The 23626-nt window shown below is 40.1% G+C and overlaps 1 protein-coding gene across 3 annotated transcripts; it reads left to right on the top strand.

The window, feature by feature from the left end:
* Positions 1 to 227: 227 nt before the first annotated feature.
* Positions 228 to 23378, top strand: KLHL7 (kelch like family member 7). 3 transcript variants are annotated; one of them, XM_032180594.1, is made up of 11 exons: positions 228 to 481; positions 3423 to 3525; positions 4453 to 4546; positions 5712 to 5836; positions 8070 to 8245; positions 10847 to 11021; positions 12464 to 12606; positions 17039 to 17279; positions 19893 to 20094; positions 20371 to 20468; positions 22120 to 23378. In XM_032180594.1, exons 1-11 carry the CDS (start codon positions 362 to 364, stop codon positions 22401 to 22403), a joined length of 1761 nt encoding a protein of 586 aa, XP_032036485.1. In that variant the 5' UTR covers positions 228 to 361; the 3' UTR covers positions 22404 to 23378. The 3 variants fall into 3 exon arrangements, with proteins under 3 accessions (XP_032036485.1, XP_032036486.1, XP_032036487.1); XM_032180595.1 differs by lacking the exon at positions 228 to 481 and adding an exon at positions 1432 to 1501; XM_032180596.1 differs by lacking the exon at positions 228 to 481 and having other exon boundaries at positions 3467 to 3525; positions 4430 to 4546.
* The last annotated feature ends 248 nt before the right edge of the window (positions 23379 to 23626 follow it).

Consider the following 23626-nt stretch of genomic DNA (forward strand, 5'->3'; position numbering starts at 1 on the left):
TCCTCTGGGCAACCCTCGTCCTATCCCCACACCCCGTGCCGAAGGGTCCCTCCCCAGCCTTCCCGGAGCCCCCCTCAGGTCCCAGCAGTTCCCCTTCCCCAAGCCCTCCCCAGCCCTTTGTTAACCCCAGCCGGGGGCAGCGCACCGGCAAATGGCGCCCGCGCCTGCGCAGCCCCGCCTCGCTCCCTCAGCCCCAGGGCCGCCTCCTCCGCTCCGGCATCCCCCCCGTCTGTCTGTCCGTGTGTCCGCCCGGCCGTCTGTCTGTCCGCTCCCGGCTGCGGGGCGGCCTCCGAGGACTCCCCGCGGCGCCGCATGCGGCCCGCGAGGGGTGGTGGCCCCCCGGTGCCGGCGGTGAGGGGCCATGGCCGCCGCCGGGGCGGAGAAGGGCGGCAAGAAGAAGACAGAGAAGAAGCTGGCGGCCCGCGAGGAGGCCAAGCTGCTGGCCGGCTTCATGGGCGTCATGAACTGCATGCGCAAGCAGGTAACGCGCGTTGAAAAAAAAAGCGTTAAACCCCCCCAAATCTGCCTGTGCTGATTTGAGGAGCGGTGAGCGTTTTTCCACTCCTTGAGAGCCCCGAACTTGTGGTGTGGGCGCGGGGTCTGCGCGGCTCCCTAAACGTGAGGGGAACTTTCTGCTCGGCGGTTATTAACGTGCCCGCCTGTCTGGGCTGTGTCCAGAAAGGCGACATCAGATATCCTATACATCTTTTATTAATAATGCTGTCAATTGCACTTGTGTGCATAAAGCTTTTTGCGTAGCTCAGCCCCTGTGTATGGAGAACTGAGTTGGCTTCGATGGAGGGTTTGTGGTGGCTTCAGGTAATGGGGCGCTAGGACTGACGTTGACGCTCGGAGCCTATGACCTACTTCTTGTAGGATTTCTTTCTGCTTTGAATCAGGTAAAACATGTTCCAGGGTGCGGCTGAGCCCAGTAACTCAGCTGGATGCCATCTGGCTCGTACTGCTGTCCTTGCTGGCAGGGGGACGCCAGGTGCTGGTGCTCTTTGTGCTTGGGTAGAGGGAATCGAGCCCCAGTGTGAGAGAGTGAAGCTGAAGTGCTGCTGTGACACCTGTGGGTACTTCTGGATGTCTTGCAATTTGGGGTGCCAGCGGGGATGCGACCCTGTTTTTTGACGTCTTTTATTGTGCCAGAGTTTCCTAAAAACTTCAACTCAGACCTCAGGTGGTGGCTTTGCACGTCTGTCCACCCCTCTAGAAACTTGTGTGTAGCTCATGACACGCCTGCTTCTTCTAGTTGTTTGTGGGAGGAGCAGCCAGAGGAAGGCGTACTAGATCAGCTGGCTCATTATGCTGTGGTTCAATAGGACCTGTAGGAAGCTCTCCTATGTGTTTCGATAACTTGAGGATTGTGCTGTGCTTATAAAACCTCAGTATGCTGTGCGTGAAAACTTTCCTGTGGTGGTTATAGCAGCCTGCGTGCACAACACCACCAATTTGACTGCGTTGGTTTAATGATGTAGGAAAATGCTCTGGGTGGAAGGTACGGCTAATACTTAAACTGTTTTTTGTGTGAGATGGGATCTGGAAGCAGCTGCTACGTTTATGGGATTTTAGAGCAAACTGTGAACACATCTGCGCTTAGTTCTGGTGAGATGTTGGGAGCACGGAGGAGTTGTTGCTCATCTCCAGAATGAGGTGACCCATATCTTTGTGGATGTCACTGAGCTATTTGACAGCACGCGCATAAATCCTCTGTTGCCACTTTGTAGCTGAGTGGAGATGTGCCAAGAGGGAAGCTATTGAGAATGAAGTTGGGGTAGGTTTGCAAGGTGTCGCTGAGCTCACAAAGCTCGGCAATGCCGGCTGATGCCTGGGTGTGTCCTATGGTTGACAAAATGCTGGTCTTGCATTGAATACTTGGAGCTGTGGAGTGATGCAAGTGGGCCCTTTTGGAACGAAGTTCTTGCTGGGAATTTCTGTATGGTGTTTGAGACAGAGCAGTTACACCCAGGCACGTCACAGAGGGAGAAAGCAAAGCGATGATCCCTTCTGGTTGACAAATATTTCTTCCCACGCCCAGAGAGGCTTTAGGATATCTGAGATGCTTCAAATGCTGAGCTGAGGCAGTAAACATGCGGACACTAAGCATACCTCACAAACACAGCACGTAGGTCAAGCAGCATTACAAGCCTTAGCACAGCTTGCCCCTAGAATTTTATGGTATCTTGTAGTGCTAATGTGCAACGCTTATTTTGAACCAGATGTGCTGGGAATTCCAGCTTTAAAAGATTTCCTTTGAAATTTTTCTCACATGGTCTTTTTTATTGATTCAGTCTTAAATGTTTTAAAGCCATGGGTGCACAAAGAAAGTTGGGTGTCATACACCCCTCCACTCTCTGATGAGTGTCCTCTAAGAAACTAAAAAAGAGATTTTTTTCACAAGTCTCCATGTGGATTATCAGCCTGAGTTGAACCCTGGGTAACAGTCTATGTGTGGAGAAAACTCTAACACTGTTCTAATCAAGTGTATTTCCTTCCTACAGTAGAAGTGCTGCTTTCTGGGGTTAGCATTGGGATGGGTGTAGGTAGGTGTTACCCAAAATAGTCTCATGAACCTAACATAGTAACAGAAAGTGCTGAGAAGCTAACTTCCTAAAAACAGTTTTTCTTAATAAGAAAATGTTATAATTAACTGCAGTATGGCGTGCCCTCATTTCAGTCCATGTGTTCTTAGCAAGGATACCACATTAAAATCTATTCAAATAACATATTTTTGCCCTCACCCCTTACTCTTGTCTCCTGACAACTTTTAAGTTCTGTCACTTTGTCCTTCTAGTTTTTCTCCTACATGAACTGTCATGCGCTGTTTATATGCAATGAGCAAACAATGAGAAATAAGTGTATTTTGTCTGAAAGTTAGTTGCTGATGGGGTGTGAGCGTTCAAACTCTTCAATATAAGTGGTGGTTTTGGGATATGCTTCATTTAACATGTCCAGCTGAATGTTTCGAATTTGTTCATCACTTTCATTCTGGGCAGCGTGGTGGGATTCTACAGGTATTGGGATCCTCTGAGTTATTTATGAAAATTGACAGCTGAGGAGGTGAGAGAGCCCCTGATGGATGAAAAGGCTGCAGTGTCAATGCAGCCCCCGCTAGATTCTGCAGGGACTGTTATAGGAGGTTGATGTAAATGTCACAGGAAAAGCTTTAGAGTTCATATTTTATCAGTGACCAGCTTCAAGGAACAAGTTCATGGGGAAAACTGAGCTTTTTTTCTTCAACCTGACCAAAGGTTTGACTTGGTTGCCTTTCAGAACATATTTTTGTTACGTGATACTCTTTTGAGTTATGCAGATTGAGGACACCGGTGAATTTCTTTAAGCTGCTGTTAGAGAAATATTTTTGAAAGTGTTTCAAAAAATGCTTATCTTTTCCTGTTTGTCTTTTTCCTTTGATTCAGAGAACTCTATGTGATGTCATTCTTATGGTTCAGGAAAGAAAGATCCCAGCTCACCGTGTTGTGCTCGCTTCAGCAAGTCACTTTTTTAACTTGATGTTCACTAGTAAGTCTTCAAAATCGTTTGATTTTATGCTTTCATGGTAATATGCTGTTAGATACGTGGCTGACAAGCTGTTTATTTTATGAAAGTGATAAATTTCAGAGATAAGTGTGAGTGAAGATTTCAGTTTGTATCCTTCCATTCATCTCTGTTAACCATTCCCCTCGTTTTCGCTTTCTCTCCTTTGATCAAATCAAGTGTTACTTCGTCTGAAAGCCCAGCTGGAGCCCACACACTGTCTTGCAGTTGCTTTCCCTCCCTTAACCTGAAAACTGGGAGTTGCTACTCCCGTGGCACAAAGGATGCCTGCCCTGTTCCTTCCCACCATTAGGCACTGCCGCTTACAAAACAGGCTTCCAGGAACGTAGGCGTTCTTGTGTTTGCACTAACTTTACAAATTCAGCCACGTAGCATCTATGTTACAAATCATAAATAAGGCATGCAAAATTTAAACTGACTTCAGTGCGTGTTTTATAGCACGGTAAGTAGCAGTAAAACGCGTGTGCCTTCCAGTGGTTGGCCTGTAACCATCTGCGGGTGAACTTGCAATGCGTGGGGAGCTCTGAGCTGGCTCTATTATCAGCGTGAATATGGAGATAGCTTTTAGTAGTGCAGTCTGTGCTTCCTGTCTTTGGTAATGCTGGCTTGGCAGTCTGCACTGCAGTCAGCAGCATTTCTGACCCTTTCTATTTAATACACCTTACAGCATAATTGACACAACACAAGCACGTGTGCGCACGAGTTCTCTTGGTTGTCACACTGCCTCCTTTCTTTCATGACTTGCATGAATAATCCCGGGACACACCAATCAACTGTGTGCAGTTTTAGCAAGTTCCCATTTTGTATAATCACTTTACATTTTGCAAACAGTGGAAAATACAATAACCAGAGTGGCTTATTGATGTAGTTTGTCTTTTAATCTATTTGCAGCGAATATGCTTGAATCCAAGTCCTTCGAAGTGGAGCTAAAAGATGCAGAACCTGATATTATTGAACAGCTTGTGGAGTTTGCTTATACTGCAAGGTAGTTTTGGTATTTTAAAATGACATTTCTGCTAGAAAGCCTGCCAATTGTAAATGGTAAAATGTTAAAATAATGCTTTCATGATTCATCAGTTTTATTACTATTATAATCCCTTACTCATTTAAAGTCTGATGTGACTAGACCTTCTCTTCTCCTCCCCTTTTCCTTTTTATTTAATCGGTAGGAAGCCCCACAGATGAAAGAGGGTGGTAATTGTCTCCAGAAGGCAATTCAGAATGCTTCTGGCTTCAGTGTTGGAGTCAAATGATATTCCCCATTGTTCTGAAATCCAGGCCCCTGTTGATAACAGCAGGGGTTTCTCTTTATGCCCATAGTAGCTATCACAGATAACCATTTCTGGGAGCTGCACCTTCACCTCTGGTCGAGCCGGGTGGATAACAACTGTGTGAACAGCATTTCCCTTCTATCTCAGGCTGCCCCCATGCTTGGTTTTAAATAGCACTGCAGGCACTGCAGTGTTTATACAAAGCTCGCTCAAACAGCTAGGATTGTGAACAGCACTTTGCAACAAGCTCTTATGGCAGATGGATGGCAGGCCCTTCATCTTCGTGCTGATGGGATTAACTCTCCTTAAGAAGGCTTTTTCTGTTTTCTCAGAGGAGCCTTGTATGCTTCATCCGTGGTCAGACACAGTGTCAGCGCCCCAGCCATGCCGTTGCCTCTGCTGGCGCACAAACGCTTGCCTGTGGGCTCTGGACCTTTTCTTCAGGCACTCCCAAATAGTTGTTGTGCTCACACGCTTTAGACAGATCAACCAGAGCGGTGTCCGCAATGAGTTTAGACAAAATTTGCTGATGTCTGTTTGGGAGTAGGTGGCTGTCAGGAAAAGGTTCTGTTCCTTTTCTGTTTTGTAAAAATGGTTCACCACACAAGTCAAAGTAATTAGCATGGTATTCCAGATGGCCTGTGTTAGAGGCTTAGCCTTTAAAATCCGGGACTGTTTGCCCTTCCTCGGCAAAGTACAGCAAACCAAAGCAATTTGGAAAGAGCATGAGGAGAGGCTGTGTCTTCTTTGCGTGTAAGAGAAGGACGCCTGGGGAAATAGCAGGGGAATAATTTTGCCATTATTTCAATTGGTGTAAGTTGGTGTTTTGGCTCCAGCAAAGTAGGTATTGGTGCTAACTTTGCATCTTCTGTTCCGCAGAATTTCTGTTAACAGCAATAACGTCCAGTCTTTACTAGATGCAGCAAACCAATATCAGATTGAACCTGTGAAAAAAATGTGTGTGGATTTCTTGAAAGAACAAGTCGATGCTTCAAATTGTCTTGGTAAGAGAAATGCAGACTTTTTACTTTGTTTTTAACTTTGCTTTTCTCAAAACATAGATAGCATCATCTAAAAGACAGTAGCGCTTGGCTAAATCCAGATATGTGGAAAAATAATTTGGCTCAATCTAAACTGTTTTCCCTTGCCATAAACAAAGTGATCTGGCAGTTTTTGTTCAATACCAAGGTCCACTGACTTTGCTAGGTCTCATCCCAGTTTAGCAGCAGCCTGTAGCTTCTTGTTTGTTTGAGATCCTTACCTATTTAATAAGGTGGAGCTTTCAGTTGTTGTTACTGTACTTGGAGGTGGAATTTGATGCTCATAGTTCATACAAAATTAGCCTATCTTCTAAAAAATACAAAGAGGATAAGTTTAGGTTGCTCTATTTTTAATTGCTTCTTTTGAGTGATGTCTGTGATTGTCATCTGGGCAGATTTGGTAGTTAATATGCCCTTTAACCTTACTGTAAACTCTGAGTTACAAAAAAGGTAAGAAGCAGAACTTGGTGTGTATTGGTGCTCCAAGATTTGGAGCACTTTAGTCTCTGTTTAAAGAAAATTTATAAAGCTTCTTACTGACCTTGGTTATGTTATTCTCCTAGTGACATCTCAAGTATGCTATAGATGTTTATAATATCAACAGAAATGTTTTGTGAAGTTTCTGAATTAAAGGATTCAACTGGTGCTTCAGTGCAGTACAGCAGTGGCTCCAAAACAACTGCTGGAAGGAAGACGTTACTTTCTAAGGAAAATGCCACTTATGCTTGCTTTGGGGCACATTCAGTCCTCTGTGGTCTTTGTTAACTAGAAAGCTAATTATATTCTCTTAACGCTTGCATACTTTGCTAATTTATATCAAAAGGGAGATCGAGATTAAATCAAATCTTCCTCAAGATATGCTTTACAAGTTGAAATGTGTTCTCTGCAGACTCACAGGCAAGCCCTTGGCTCATAAAAAATGTGTACTTGAAAGAAACCGTGGTGAATCTGGAATCTCTCAAAACTGTTATTTCTCACTTGGACAGCAGCTCATCAGAGAGATGCTTGGATTTCATTATTGTATTTTTTATCTTACTACTTAGAGAAGCTCAGAGTTGCATCCCATGGATTGCCTTTCACTGGTGGGTTGCTTCTACCACCGCCCCAACCTCCAAAGGAGGAGAGGGAAGATTTGCAGCATGCTGAGCAGATTTCCTGCTGAGTATCCCTCTGCTTACCAGGTTACTAGAGGGAGGGTTGGAAACGGTGCTTCTCAGTAGCAGTTGCCTTTTGTACCTTTATGCCAACTTTCTGCTCTTGATGCAGTATTAACTCGACTTCTTTGTGTCAGCCTGCAGCAGAGTTTGCTACCGACACATAAAAGTCCCAGTTGGTTGTGGCCCTTGCAGGAAATTGGGCTGGGCTGGTGACTGCTGCTGTGTGACCAGGTCAGGGGAGGTCATGAAACCTGGAAGCGGTCTCTCAAGCTGTGCTGGTTAGACTGGGTTGTTGTAGTGTGGCTCAGACCTAGTTAACGTGCTGTTGGCTCTTTCACAGTGGGGAAGGAAATAGTAGGGAAGTAGCTAATACAGCAAGTGCTACAGGCCTGGCTCTCCAGTTAGTTCTGCAGGGATAGGGGTCACAAGTTCGGGCTTATCTTAGTTTGTCTTGAGTTGCAGATGAGTTGTAACAGCATCTTTTTTCTTCTGTTAAAAAAAAAATAGAAAAAGCATATCAGTAAATATTAACTAGGTTTCTAACTATTACTGAAGTTATGGTATTTTTATTCTAGTTTAATATATTAAAAGTAGAACTATAAAATGGCTCGGGTTGGAAGGGACCTCAAAGATCACCCAGTTCCAACCCCCTGCCATAGGCAGGGATGCTACCCACCAGATCAGGTTGCTTGGGGCCTTGTCCAGCCTGGCCTTGAACACCCTCAGGGATGGGGCATCCACAACCTCTCTGGGCAATCTGTTCCAGTGCCTCACCACCCTCTGAGTGAAGAATTTCCTCCTAACCTCTAATCTAAATCTCCCCTCTTTTAGTTTAAAACCATTCCACTTGTCCTGTCATTGTCTGACTGAGCAAAAAGTTGCTCTCCATCTTTTTTTATAAGCCCCTTTTAAGTATTGAAAAGCTGCAATGAGGTCACCCCGAGCCTTCTCTTCAGGCTGAACAGCCCCAGCTCTCTCCGCCTTTCTCCGTAGTAATTGCAGTTCAGTTGGGAATTCTTTTTTCAATTTTTCCTTTGCAGGTATAAGTGTGTTAGCAGAATGCCTAGACTGTCCAGAACTGAAAGCCACTGCAGACGACTTCATCCATCAACACTTCACTGAAGTTTACAAGACGGATGAATTTCTTCAGCTTGATGTTAAACGTGTGACACACCTCTTGAACCAAGATACGCTAACTGTGAGGGCAGAAGACCAGGTGAGATCCCTGTTTCATTGTAAAAGAGCTCTGTCCGCTAGCAGCGAAGAGCATTGAACTTCACTATGGTTTTCTAATCAAGAAACAGACTCAGGCAGCTCACTTCGTATGTTCCTACAGTGTGTGATGCACGCAGTGCTTGCTAAAAGTGTATCCTAGCTTGGTCAAAACCCGGTATTAATGAGCATCCACACTTGAAGTGTGGATGTTTCGTGTGTAGTCTCAGCAAGCTGCAAAGAGAAGTAATAAAGGCAGTAAGCGAAACAGCTTTCTATATTGTGATAGCTGTAGGACTTTCAATTCCATGTAACATGAATGGAATTAAATTTATTATATTACAGGAGTTGCTCCCAGACTGGGGTGAGACGTGCACCTTAATGGCTGCGTGTCTCAACCTGAGTATGGGCTGAGCCTCAGCTTGTCTCAGAGAAGAGCTGCTGCTGATGGAAATATGCATACATAAACTAATCTTCCAGAACTCAGGAACTTAGGAGCAAGGTGCACCAAACACTCAGAACTAGCTGCATTGACAGTGACAGGTTGGTGGAAGGCCTTTATTTATGGAATAGATTAAAAAAAAAAAAAAAAAAAGCCTGGGTGGCTGGAAAGGGCCTAAAACTCCATTCATTTAAAAGCTGTAAGCTGTGGTAGAAAGTATGTTCACAGCAGTCCCATTTGGAAAACTTGATTCAGTATACCACAGCCCTGAATGGTTATTTGCCAGAATGTTCTTCCTACTGCAAGAAAATAAAGTACAGGTGTGTCTGCAGTGCAGCCCAAAGAGGTGATTGCAAGATGGTTGTAGCTGCTGGGTACTTCTTGAAGGTTCTCAATCAAATCTGTTGAAACCATACTGACGTTTTGCCTTTCTAGCTGGTTCTGGCGCTTGAACTAGATAATTTAAGTTCATTTAGCTATGTCATCATGAGTCTGTGTGCCTCTTTGAAGTGCAACAGAGGGATCTCGTAATCAAGATGGTATGTGCGTGCACTTAAATAGAAATGGGTGTTCTGCTGACTCTGAAGTTTAGTCTTTGCATAGTTAATGCATTTGCTTCAATGTATCTGTTACATGAAAATAAGAATTACTATGGGTAAAGGAATAATATCAGGTGACAAGAATATGACAGCTAACTAGTTTATAAGTATAAATATGATTTAGGTCACAGTTCAAAATTCTTACCATGGACTGGGAAGAGTTCAGGCCACAGGGTAACAGTCTCAAAGCTAGAAGTGTTATATTTTATTAGTGTGTAGTGGAAATTACACTTTAGAATTTACATTCTTGAAGTTTTGCTGATAAAGATGGGATGCTTCAACTTGGCAGGGGTGATAGAAATTTCAGGGAGGCAGCACGGCATGATAAAAATTCCTCTTGTTAAGTGGCAACGTACAGTATGAAATTGCAAAGTTAGTGATACCAAAAAAAAATCGTCTTTCTTAGGAGTACCAACAGAAAGTTGCCATAGTCCAGTCTTTGTATGGTGTAAAGCATATTTACATTTAGCAGAAACAGGAAGGGCAGCTTTGATTACTAAGTGGCCTATTTTTCCTGAATGCTAATAGTGTTTCTGTTGTTGACTGGGACAGGAACACTGTATGCCAACGTTCTGCTGAATTTCCTTAGCTGATGGAACTTGAGCCTTAAATCCTTCTTTCTTTCTCTACTTTTCCTTGCTCTGTGGTCATTTTGCAGGATTACAGCAGAGGAGGTTTAGCAATCCTTCTGAATAACTCATAATATGGAGAGACATTTAATGGCAGAACTAAATCACTCACAAGTGATCACTGTGATCAGTTTCAGCTACAACGAGTAGGTATTGAACGTGTTAATCACTTGTAATGAAACGAGTGCTGACTCTGAAATGGCAGCGTAGCAGATAAGCTTGCTATGTCTGAGAGCAGCACTGAAATATCTTAGTACGTAGGAATGGAAAGGAAGTCCACTATTACCTTCCTGACTCAGAGGACAGTCATAAATAAAACAGGTTACCTTGCTTGTCCTGTCCTCCCTGCCCTGCCAAGGAAACCCATTATCTTTTCCTGTAAAGAGGAGATAGAGAGGAGAGTCTCAGAACAGTAAACTTATGGCAGTCTGCAGTTAAAAAAGCATATATATATTTTTAAATGGTCCCCCAAGACACAATAGCAATGCATTTGGAACTTCCCAGCACTGATTCGATAACAGAAGCAGTTTGTCAGCTCACAACACTATATAAAGCACAAGCTATTTCAGCACTTCTGGTGAAGTATTTTCTGTGTTGTGACATTGAATGTGAAGCGTACTAGTTTTAATGTTGCCCAGATAAATATGAATTGCAGATTCATGCTTCCCACTTGAAGAAAAGGTTAAATGGCAGTAGAAGTTTTTATTAAAAAAAAAAAAAAAGTTTTGTACAGGGATTTTACTTCATGCCTGAGCGTTGTCTTGCATTTTTGGAAGATGGAGATGTATACACTTGTGAAATCTCCGTGTACTGAAATGTTGGTATAAGTTAACCCTCAATAGGTAGAAGAATCTGTTCAGAGCACTGACATTTAGCTTTTGTCTGAGTCTGTGGTGATGTACATTGTCCTTTTCTTTCCTTTTCTTTTGTTTAAGGTTTATGATGCAGCAGTCAGATGGCTGAAGTATGATGAGCCAAATCGCCAGCCATACATGGTTGACATTCTTGCTAAAGTCCGATTTCCTCTTATATCAAAGAACTTCTTAAGTAAAACAGTTCAGGCTGAACCACTTATTCAGGATAACCCAGAATGCCTTAAAATGGTGATCAGTAAGTTGACTTCTAGTTGAAATCTTTGATGTTCTGTATAACTTAAAATTTTTGTGGAATGTAGATTGTTGAAAATTGGTTTAAAATGCTCTGACAACATTTTTGCATTAAATACATCTGACTGTGTTCCCTTGAGGATGTTGCACTTATTTGAAGTTGGATTAGCAAATTGTCATGTAAATAGCACACATTCTTATGTAACAAGAGGAAAGAAGTGAAACATCATCAGCAGAAAGAAGTTAACACCATAAGCAAATGATGTTAACTCTGTGATGTGTAATGTAATGAAGTTTCTGTCAATGGGTTGTCAGGGTAATTGGAAGCATTAGCGTGCCTTTGGGACACAACAGTAACTTCAGTGTCTAATATTCATATGTGAATTATTAAAATTTAAAGAAATAAATTTTTAATATTGTGAAGCTTCCCTATGCAAATAAGAATGTTAAGCCTCTGTTGTGCTATTTACATCTCTAATATACTCTGGAAGTTGAGGCTAACAGATAGTTACATTCTCAAGGTACAGATGAGATGAGGGAATAAGCTTTTAGTGTTTTTAGACACCAAATTTGAAGTTTTATCACATAAAAAAGAAAAGCCTAGGTGTTGATAAATATTCCAGAAGAATTTTTGCGTTTCAGTAGCAGTTATTTAGGCAACTTCCTTTTAGTATAAATCTAAAACTGGCATACAACCGTTTTCCTTCAGTCAACAAGCAAGGTTCAAATTAGCCTATATGTTGGTAAGTATTTGCCAACCATCAGTATTTCAGTCATACTTTTTGCATGGCATGGAATTAGGTGGATTGTTGAAGGAATACATTTTTTTTTGTTTTATTGGTTTGTAACGTCACTAATATTTTTGTATTCTTTGGAATGTTTTTGTAAGAAAATGCTAATTTTCTTATAGAAAATATAGCTAATACTTTGGATTGTCAAGTTATGAACAGCAGTAAGTGTTTTTCATAGATGCATTCCTTATTGATCAGAAACCACAGGGTAAGGAGCAGGGTGTGGTGACTCCTTGTTGCCTTGAAGTTCCTTCTTTAATGTTGGTGCTGTGCTCCTTGGGCTCACAGTTCTGCCAGTACTAGTCATCCTTGGTTGTGCTTCTTTTTGCCAGTTTCAGCATGGCAAGCTTAGTTGCCTGGTAGTATTGGCAAAAATTGAGCCAATAGATAGATTGGTATGTGAAATGCATCCATATCCGTGTCCTGTTTTCACATGGAGTAGGCAGATTGAAATGAGATGTAAATCTGGATGTATTCTCCTATGTGCTACTGCACATTGTTACGTTTAAAAAACAAAACTAAGCTGTACAGATGTACTGTGGAAACTTGATTTCTCCCCCCTCTACCCCCCCTATTTTTTTTTTTCCCTCCCTGGCTCTGAAACATCCCTTTCTCAGCTACGTTGGATTTAAAACAGTTGTTGTGTTCCTTCCAGGTGGGATGCGATACCATCTACTTTCCCCAGAAGACAGAGAAGAGTTAGTGGAAGGTACGCGGCCAAGAAGAAAAAAACATGATTATCGCATTGCTTTGTTTGGAGGCTCGCAGCCCCAGTCCTGCAGATATTTTAATCCAAAGGTAATCGTTACCTCAGAATGCATTAACATTCACTGTCTGTAATCTTCCGCGGTTTATATTTGCTGATGATATTAACTAAGGCATAATGCTCTACAAAACGGCGTGGGGAAGGATGTATTCCCTGCCTCTTGGGTATGCAGTTGGAAGAGTGTAGCTAATTAGCCGTTTTCAAATCCGTGTACCTAGATGTAGGACTTCGTTCTGAGTAGAATGATTATGTGCTTGCTTGTTGGCAGTATTAGATAGGGAGTTCTGAAGTACTTTTGAGTCAAGAATTGATTGGTGTGTGCATCCCACAGCTGGAAATAACTAAAAGGTCACAGAAACATCAGGTGGGCAGTTAGGAATATATAAAAATCCATATGCATGTGCATGCGCGTATGTGTCCAGAGACTAACTCAGAGCAGTTTCTTCTTAGTGTAAGTTGAAACATTGGCTTTTATGATAGTATAGAACCTGTTTTAGAGTACAAGGGGTTTTGGTTCATTCAGTATAAATGTGTAACCTTTCCTAAATTCCAGTGGTTCACAATTCCACGAACTAAGAGTATGTTAGAAGAATCGGCAGCCAGTTACCCTAGAAGTGTGGGGAAAAGTGAATTTCTACAACAAAACCCTTAGAGATGGCCAATTTAGAGCAATCAAGCTTTGCCTGATATTTTCTTCCACGTTTCCTGAATGAAGTCAAGCCACTGGAATGTTTATTACAGCTCTGCAGACTAGATGAGGTTGGAACATTGGCTGCTTGCAGGAGGATTACCCGTACGCTGTTTTACCAGCCAAGCACATGCAATAAAACAGAAATAAGTTTCTACCAAAGCATCAATGCTCTCTAATAAATTATGAAGTTACACAACTGTAATATTTTGTTGCAGAGATTCCAGTTGTTTCACCTCAGCATATTAAATGCTTGTTAGAATTTCGAACAGTTGCGTGTTATCTCTCTGAACTGCATAATGAACAGGATCCCTGTCAGATCTAATTCAGAATGAACAAGGCCTTGGGGTGCATTTTGAACTCATCCAACATGAATTTGCATTCCCTTAGGTAAAATAAAATTGAAGCCACCTCTTACGAGCATTGATCAAAAAAAAAAAAAAAAAAAAAAGATTTGCTGACTTAAAGCGAGACATTTAATTTGTATTTTTATTGAGAATCCCAAATTCTTGAATAACGTTCATCTTTCTTCACGCGTATGTTCAAGTAAGACATATAGTGGGGTGGGAGGAACAGAGTAGGTGACTTTTATTTTTTCTTTTTGGAAGAAATCTTGCAGAATTACCTCTTGCTAGAGCTGTATGGTCTTGCATGTGGATTAACTGTGGGGCCGGGCGTGGGCAGAAGGGTAGGGGCAGGGAAGGAGAAAGAAGAAAGCAATTGGAGAACTTGATTCTAATAAGCATTGTCTCCCTTCAATGTCTTTTTTCTAGTGCTTATATGCTTCCTCAAGTGTTCTTAGCTAGCCTGTCATGTCTTCTTCAATAGCTTTACTTATTTTATTTTTAGCTCTTAAGTTACTTAAAGGTCCTTTTCTGGATATTTTCCTAGAGTGTGTCTTTGATCTTTAACTATGACTGTAGCTTAAATGCCACAAACCAAGGATCCAGAACCCCTGTGAGATTAGCATCACGTGCATGTGAAATAAGTGTGGGATGTAAGGCTCCAATGCTGCAAATCTCCATGACATGTTTAACCTGCTTTAATTAGTCTTATCAAAAATAACAGGAGTGTCAGAGTGCCAAAAATCAAGGTTATATATGGACTTCTGCAAGGTTTTAGGACCTTGGGAAGGAATTGAAATTCCTTATTTTGTTGTCTTCTGGGTTGATTGAATAGTGACCTAAGCCTCTATTTTTGATTTTAATTAAATTCAATAATTTAATTATTGAATCAGCGAAAGAAATAGTTCAAAACAAACTTAGGTAATCTTTCTCCTGACAATATTATATTGGTTGTGAGTGACGTAACTTTCACTAATACTGCAAAAATTATTTCGCTATTGAATAGGCCGTGTTTGTTGAAACTGTTAACAGAATTACGTTGACTATCTTTGTTGTGCTGTGTTTAATACTTCGTTGCATGTACTTCAAGAGAGCAAAATGATGGAACAGATGCAGACTGGGGCATAAAACTCTTGTGGAGCAATCTGGCACTATTTTGAACAGAAATGTTTGGTTTCAGAATTATACTGAAAATCTTAGGTGTTCTATTTGTGGTGGTGGGAAATACTTTCTTGTTGAGTTTTCCACAGAGCACTAAAAAAAACCTTTTTTCCCAAGTTGGAAGTAATTTTTTTTTATGATTTCTTGATTAAAATTTATACATAACTTCATGACTTTAAGGTAGGAATACTCCTTTGAAATTATTCTGTTAACCCTAGTTTTAGGCTTTAACAATAAAAAATCCACCAATGGCAATTTAAAAATTAACAGATGCCTGGCATTGATGTTTTGTGACAATTAAGAGAACCAGCATGCCTCTTAGGAGGAGATAAGAAGCTATAGGTGATATGCTGTTAATGGCAAGGTTGTCCATGTTAGACATCTCTGCTGTTCTTCCCTGGAAGAGGAAGTAGCAAGTGAAACAAGAATTAAACAAAAGGATGGCCTATTATAACATCTGGAATTGTTGTCACTGCAGGGCCTTGTAGCTGCCAAGAATTCAGATAGTTTTAGTGAGTTAAATTTCTTTTTTAATTAAAAAAAAAAAGCCTTTCAAAAACAATTAAATACAAAGATACAGCTTCTGCCTCTGGCGTCCTGCATCACCAGCTGTTGAAAACCAAGGTCAGTAGGCGAAGTGTCAGCATATATTTATCTTGTTCTTTCTTTCCTTCTAACCCCACCACTCCACCCCCTGAAAAAAAAAAAAAAAGAGGCTTCCCACTGCCCTGAGTTGCAGATCTTGGCTGTGGTGGCAAGCAACTGTTTGTAAGCGCAAAAGCCCTGTTGAGATGAATACTGTGTGGTACAGGCGAATGCACTGAAGAGCACTGAAAGAAAAGGACCTAATTGCCTCCTGCTTGAAGAGGAGGGTTCTGCTGAGTGTGCTGAGGTTATGGGAGAGCCTATGGCTTTTCATTTGGTAAAGGTGTGATTGAAAGGGTGGCTAGGAACTGAAGCCACAAAAGTGGGTCGGATCGCAGCCCTTACAACAGTAAGGGAAAACGGATTTCTGTAAAAGTGCCAGAAACTTGAGCCAGAAAATATGATGATCTTGCAGAAAGCACTAAGACATTTTTCTTAAGATTTATGCAGCTATTTATTTTGCCATGCTGTAGTATGGCTTTCCTTTCTAGGATGCCTCAGGACGTGTTTCTCACCATAAAGGGCCACATGCACCTGCCAGCTCTTCTTGATTTGGGGGATGCTACAGGAAAAGATTGTAAGATGTTTTGGACTATAACATGCTCTGCCTCTTTCTTTGAACCCCCATGTAGGAGTCGCTGTTCCTCCTCATTGACCAAGGTGTTTGAAGTATGTCCTTGCTAAGAAAATGTAATAATGTAATGTCTTGTGTGAACCATTACGATGAAGGTCATTCAGCAGGTTTAGCTAGACCATCTGAGGTGACAGAGATAAGTTCAGGTCCCAAGCTTTCCTGTTCAGCATAAGATACAAGCTGTGCTCACGATGGCATGGAATATGTGAGATGCAATTATTCAAGAACTGTTTCTTGTTCTGTATGCTATCCTGGTCTGCCATCAGTTGCTGAGTTTGGTGTTCTTAAGGCTTTGGGTAGCCTTAATGCCTATATTTGATACTTGCTGGTTTTGCCAATCCATGCAAAATCAGCTTCCAGGCACCATGACTGTCAGTATTTGTGATAAAGCATTACCCTATTTCTCATGCTATCAACTGTGGATAGCTATAGATCATTTGTGTTTTGTAAATTCTGTAAATAAGCTTCTAGTTGTTACGGTAATAAAGTATGTATCACAGAGCTTTTTAACTGAGTTGCTTGTCAATTTGGATATTATCTTTTCCCTTTTGCCATCGCCTTTGTTTGGTTTTACTTTCTGTACTTATTTTCTTTAGATGTAAGATGTCTTTTTCCATTCCTATAAAAGAAATTGCAATTCTGCTTTATTGATTACATGCATTGTTTCTGACTTGATAACAGCAGGAGGTCAATTCTGTTGGGGGAAAAAAAAATTGTTTTTCAGGGAAGCTGTACGGGGTGTACAGAGGGAATGAGGAAATAGAAATTGATAATGTCATGGTTCGTTGCAGCTAACTATGTCTGTGTCTAAGCGAATTTTTCAAGAGTACGCCTGAGGAGTATTCTTCAATAAACAGTATTCATGTTTGTTTTGAAAAGGAAATTTAAAACTGACCATATCTAAATCTCTATGAAAAGCTCTGTTTGAAAAACACTCGCTGTGCAGGTAAGTGTTACAATCTATTAGACATTACCTGTTCTTTGTAATGCAGGATTACAGCTGGACAGACATCCGATGTCCCTTTGAAAAGCGCAGGGATGCAGCTTGTGTCTTCTGGGACAACGTAGTTTATATTTTGGGTGGTTCCCAGCTCTTCCCTATAAAGCGAATGGACTGCTACAATGTGGTGAAGGATAGCTGGTATTCCAAGCTAGGACCTCCAACACCTCGAGATAGCCTTGCAGCCTGTGCTGCTGAGGGCAAAATTTATACATCTGGTGGTTCAGAAGTGGGTAAGACACTAAAAATCTTTAAACCAAACCCAAAAAAAAAAAAAGCACAAACAAAGATACCTGGAGATTTTTCTGGTTTTTGCATGATTCTGTTGGAACAAAACTGCACGTTGCCATGTTAGCCTAATGAGTTATTTTTCCCATATTGAGAATTTTCTCCTCCCTACAACCCAACAATCTATTTCTGTTGTGTTTTTAAGATGGTTTCACTTATTGAAATGATAATATTCACATTAACTGGCATGTAAAGCACACTGTACTTTTCAGAGTTAACTAGGGACAAACAAACATGATTTGCCATCCCACTCTGCTATTAGTTCACCTCTATAAATCCACAGAACTGGTTTAAAATTTTCTCGGTCATATGGCCGGAGTACCTGCATTTTGGCAATGGCATACATTGTATAAGTTGGGCCTCATGATTTATTTTTTTTTTTTTTCAAAGAAAAAAGTGTGAAATAAAGCTTTTGAGTTACTGGTTTTGGTGGTGAAGTTATACCTGAGGTTTTTTTTTTTTAGTCTGATTTTTCTGTGAAATGACAGAAGTTATCTTCTGTTAATTTGTGATTGTTGGCTTGCCTCAGTAGATGATTAAATACTACTTTATTTAGATGTAGTTAAACTTGTCCTTGTAGTTAAACTAAGACCACTGGGGGGTTTTACCCCTTCCCACAAAAAATAAACAAACAAACAAAAAAACACTAGTGGATGACATAAACCCTAGCATAATAGCAACTGTCACTAATTTTTGTCTAAATTTGGTTTCCTGAACAAGCATCAGATTAAAGTAGAAATGTAGGTATGCTATTATCCATAAAAAGGTTTTTTTAAAACAAACAAACAAACAAAAAACACACCAAAACACTGTATCTAGGGAGAAATTTTTAGTAAATCCTATTGAGTTCTGTCTTACTGCAGAGGAAAGAGCAGGAAAAAGTAGTTGTAATCAGTGCCAAACACTATCAAGATTTTGCAACTTCACATTAATTGACTTAGTAATGCTATCTGACTTCTAAAATATCTGTTGCTACAACAGACGTCTTACAATAAGACAGTTTATAGCTGCCACCTAGTGTGATAAATGTGATATAACACTTCCCATTACTTAAAACTGGTTTAACCAGGACTTGGAACACTAAAACCTGTTAGATCTTCCGCGGGAAAGACAGAAAAGTCACATATAAAAATAAACAAACTCATTTACTTTGCAAGCGCATTTTTGCTATGGCGTCCAGTGAACACTGCTTGTATAGAAAAGTCCATCTGTCCTCATTACAGTGTTTTCTAAATTGGAGCAAGCAATTATGCAAAGCTATTAATTGGGAAAAATGCGGTAGTGCATTTAATTGTAAAGAAATCTAAAAATTGCATGCTGCTTGCATTGACTGGAGAGCTTGGAAAACAAAGTACTGTGCCAGGCCACTGAGACATCAGGGTTTGTTTCACCTCTTAGAACTGATGGAATCCAGTTTTCCTTGCAATACCCAGCAGAGTTTGAGCATTAAACCTCCTGAATTCTTCCACTATAATCAGGTGCAGAACAAATACTTAACATGATACTGACTGAAAACAGCAGCTTTTCACTTTTTAGCAATGACATTAAAGACAGTTATTCTCTACTTCCCATGGAGAAGAATTTGTACAACTTCAAAGCAATACCGATGTATAGTTACATCAAGAAAAAAAAGTCTCGTTTTGTAGTTCTTAATGATATGAGAATTATGTGGTAGGAGTAAATAAATATACAGTTTATAGAAGTCTACTGTATTTTGGGTCTGGAAACATAACACTTCCACATACCTTGATGATAGTTGGTAGTGAGTGCTGCTAGTGTACACGCTTGGCTCTTTTCAGAGCAGGTTGTATCCAGCTGCCTCTGCTTTCGTTATGGCTAGTCATCCAAGCACAAGTATTTAAGCTCCAATTTATTTACATTTAAAAAAAAAATAAATTACTTTTGATTTAATTAATAGTTTTATTGGCCCTTGAGGGAGGAAGACAGACCTTGCACTTCCAGAAACTATTAAGTATCTGCTAGGCCCCAGGAAGAAAGTAAAATGGTGAGGGCTAGCTACTTTATGGTCACTAATAATTCAGAATTATGCTTTAACATAATCTAGCTATCTAATTCAGAAGCAGCAAATATGCTGGGAATTGTACAAATCACTTTGCTTAGAGAGAGACTCGCATGAATCTGTACTAATTCCACAAAGCTGGTTTCATCTCCCCATCCAAAAGTTCCCTATGTCTCCAAGTACTGAGAGTAGCGTGGATTGATGGCGATTTGATCAGTACCTGATCAAACTATAATGCACATCTTGATTCAGTCTGCCCCCCCTCCAAAAAAAACCCTGCATAACATATACTCATTTTCAAACACAAGCAGCAATTTTATAAACTTAAATATTTTGGAACAAAAGTCAATAAAAGAATTACAAGTATGTGCTTTTTGAATAGTCCCAAATTTCGAGTTGGTTGGCCCTATTTTTAGTGGTGGAAAAGCACCTTTCCCCTTACAACTAACAAAGCAAATTTGATAATTACTGTTACTCTCCTCCTGAAGGACAACCATCAAAATTAACACCACTTTGGTGGGTTTCTTATTTTTTGAAGGAAATTCTGCCCTGTATTTGTTCGAATGCTACGATACGAGAACGGAGAGCTGGCACACAAAGCCCAGCATGCTGACTCAGCGCTGCAGCCATGGGATGGTGGAGGCGAATGGCCTCATTTACGTGTGTGGAGGAAGCTTGGGAAACAATGTTTCTGGAAGAGTACTCAATTCCTGTGAAGTTTATGATCCAGCCACCGAAACGTAAGTGTTGTATCAACTCTGAATGTTTTTGGTCACTTTGAGCTTTGTTCAGCCAAGGAATGCATGAAATAGAGATGAATAGGAAGAATTGTGTGCATTAAAGTATTTTCCCTAGTTAAGTAGTAACGTATCAGTTACTTGTAGTTTTACTTGAAAGGCTAATTTTCTTCAGCTTCCTTTCATATTCCCAACTCCAGGATTTATTTATGTATTTTATATTTATTTTCTAGGAACTAAATTGTCAATTTTCCTGTGGTATTGTGTTGTTTTTTCTAGGTGGACTGAGCTGTGTCCGATGATTGAAGCCAGGAAGAATCATGGGCTGGTGTTTGTAAAGGACAAAATATTTGCTGTGGGTGGACAAAATGGCTCAGGTACTCCAGCACTTGTAATCCTCTGCATGGCCTCACAAGGTTTCATGGGGGGCTTTTGCAAAGAATTCATTCTACTTTAGTCAGCTGAAAAACTTTGAGCAGTACTATAAAACATGTTGTGCTGCTGATGCATCATTGTTGCCCTCCTTTCTCCTCCATACATCACTATATCTCATTTCCCAAAGCGTTTTACTAATGATAATACAGTTAAATTCAGAAATGCACCCATATTTTAGCCTAGTTCTGCAGTAGTTTAATATGGCTAAGCTTAAGAAAAGGTAATCTTTTGGATGAGTTAACTTTTTTAGTCCTTTATTATGTATTTGAGAAACTTTGTTATTCCCCTAAGAGACAGGTAAAAATGTAGCCATTGTTTTGGGAACTTCAATCTAAGTGAGCTATTTTCAGGTGGTGAAAAAGTAAGAATTTTCTTGACTGCCCTAGTTAATGAAATATGACTGACTGTCATAGGCAGGTCATTTTATGATCTATCTCCTGATCTGTAAAAGTAGAGTGATAGCTTATCTCCCAGGACAGTTTAATTTTAATTTTAATTACATAGGGTTTCTGAAGTGCTTTTGAAAATGAAAACTTCTCTGCTAGGAGATCTATTAATTATTATTTATGGTAACTAGAATATGTAATTTCACATTAATACTGTTTTAGAATAGAGCTTTTACTTTAATTAGTTACTGAAACTATTCCAACATGATTGACTCTTAATTTAAAAATAGCAGTAGATAAAATCTTTGTACTTTATCTAATAGTTATGGTTAGAACTGCCACTTTGCAAAATTTTAGTGTATTTTCTGAATGTGTAGTACTGAGGCAATAAGTATTTTGCTACTTATATTCTGCAACTATACTGATAAATTGTTCTTAATATAATGGTGAAGAACTATGCGATGAAATATTTATACCTCTTGAGATTAGACCTGAGAGATTCATTTCTACAATAATTCATGTCTAGAAGCGAAAACTTTTCTGTGCCTCATAGTCATTGTTAAATAGGGATAACAAGTTGTTTGTAGATCATATGAAGCATGATAACTGCCCATTTCCTAAAGAAACAAATCTTACATAGATCTTATATTTTTGATCTTATAGAGATCTTATATTGATCTTATAGATCAAATGAATAACTTGAAACTATTGGCCCTTCCAAAGACACTTAGGCCATTATGACAGTAAAATCCTTGAAATTTATTGGAGAGACATCCCCCGTCAGTATATGACGTATTTAAGTAAAAGTATGCTGAAGACTCCTCTAGAATGACATGGTCGCACTAGGGGCAAGGAGGTAGTTTCCTAACTCTTGGTTACTAGCCGCAAATCCGTAATGTACTGGGCCTTGTTCTGTTCATGAAGCAACACATTAGAATCTTTAGTAAGTTAAATGTTAATCTTTATAATGTGAAACTTGTAACAATATCTCTCATTTTCAGTCTCCTTTCTACTCTTCTTTCCCTATTTAAAAAGGGTAGGGCAGCTAGTAAAGAAACATGTGGCCTTCCTTTTCAAGGATTTTTAGTTTGATCTCTCTTTCAATGTAAACCTTGCAAATAACTAAACTTTATGAAGCGTTTGTATGCTCAAGTTCAGCCTTGACAGTACGTTGTAATAAGCAGTTATCTGTTTCATTGCTTCGTAGGTGGCCTTGATAATGTAGAATATTACGATATCAAGATGAATGAATGGAAGATGGTGTCTCCAATGCCATGGAAAGGTGTAACAGTGAAGTGTGCTGCTGTGGGATCTATAGTCTATGTCCTGGCTGGTTTTCAGGGTGTTGGTCGCTTAGGGCACATTCTTGAATATAATACTGAAACAGACAAGTGGATAGCCAACTCCAAAGTCCGTGCTTTCCCAGTGACGAGTTGTTTAATCTGTGTTGTAGACACTTGTGGTGCAAATGAAGAAACATTAGAGACCTGAAGATGTGTAGGAGATCCTGAGAAATTCTTCAAGGACTTGGGGAAAGATGGCCATTGGTACTTTGCTTCCATGTTTTACTGAATCTTGTTATACTGAGTAATAGGAAAAACTGAAATGCAGTCTTTCAATTTGTATATACAGCTTATTGTATAACATGGATTTTTGTGATGCCCATTTTATTGTCTGTTTTGAGATGGGGATGTGTTTTAAGAATCCACTTACCTACCTGAACACATATGCCATCTTCCTGTAAAAGGACTCTTTGTGTGGCCTTGTCAAAAAATAGACCCAAACCAGTTATTTAGAAGAACTCAAGGTATTTGATGAAGATAATGTTTCTGGTTAAATGACACCCAAGCACAGTTACAGAGATTCCTCCTTTGATAAAGGTGAGTAAAGATAGCTTGGGTCATGAGGAATGTGAGCAAATTTTTCTCATTCGTACATATCTGCAAAAATCTTACTGGGATGCAATGATTATTTTGCTCAGGAAAGACCAAGGACAGCAGTACTTAGATTCCTATAGTGAATGGGGATAGATTATACAGCTCTCCAGATTACAATAGGTGTTTTATTCTGGTGATTATCTTCCATCATCTGCATGACTGCATAGCGATTTTAAAGTCAGACAGGCCATATATATAGATAGATTTGAGAAATACTTTGCTTAATGTCATCTTTGGCATTTTGGGAAGCTCTCACAAAAGACTTTCCTATTTTATAAAGGCAGGGGGGAGGGGAAGGTCCACAGTAATTGTGCACTATCGGATCGAGTTGGAAATTCAAGATATCAAACTCAGTACATCTTCCTAGGCAACCAGGCTGTACATACTGTGGATGCCAAACCGTTATCAAAGAAGTGAATAAGAATGGGAAAGCAAAGTCAATACAAAGAAAAGTATTGATTTTTATTGAAAATGACTGTTTTTAAAATGGCACGAACCAAGTCATTAAAGTTATTTTGCAGAAGTCTTCTGACGTTGCACATGATTATTAATCTCTGGTTTTGTAAGTGTTTCCAGCCAACGTGATACTAAAAGTGATCACAATTTTTCTTCCAGCATAAAGTTCAAGTTGTCAGGCTATCAGTGTCGACATTGTGTACGTTATTCTGAAAAACTATACAAACTTCCATGCAGGTCTGTCCTCCTGCCATGCTAGTTCAGGAAGATCTTCATCCCAGTTTTGTCACTTTTCTAACTTGCCCATTCTTGCAGGTCTGG

The sequence above is a fragment of the Aythya fuligula genome, chromosome 2, assembly GCF_009819795.1.
Source record: "Aythya fuligula isolate bAytFul2 chromosome 2, bAytFul2.pri, whole genome shotgun sequence".
NCBI classification, from domain to species: Eukaryota; Metazoa; Chordata; class Aves; order Anseriformes; family Anatidae; genus Aythya; species Aythya fuligula.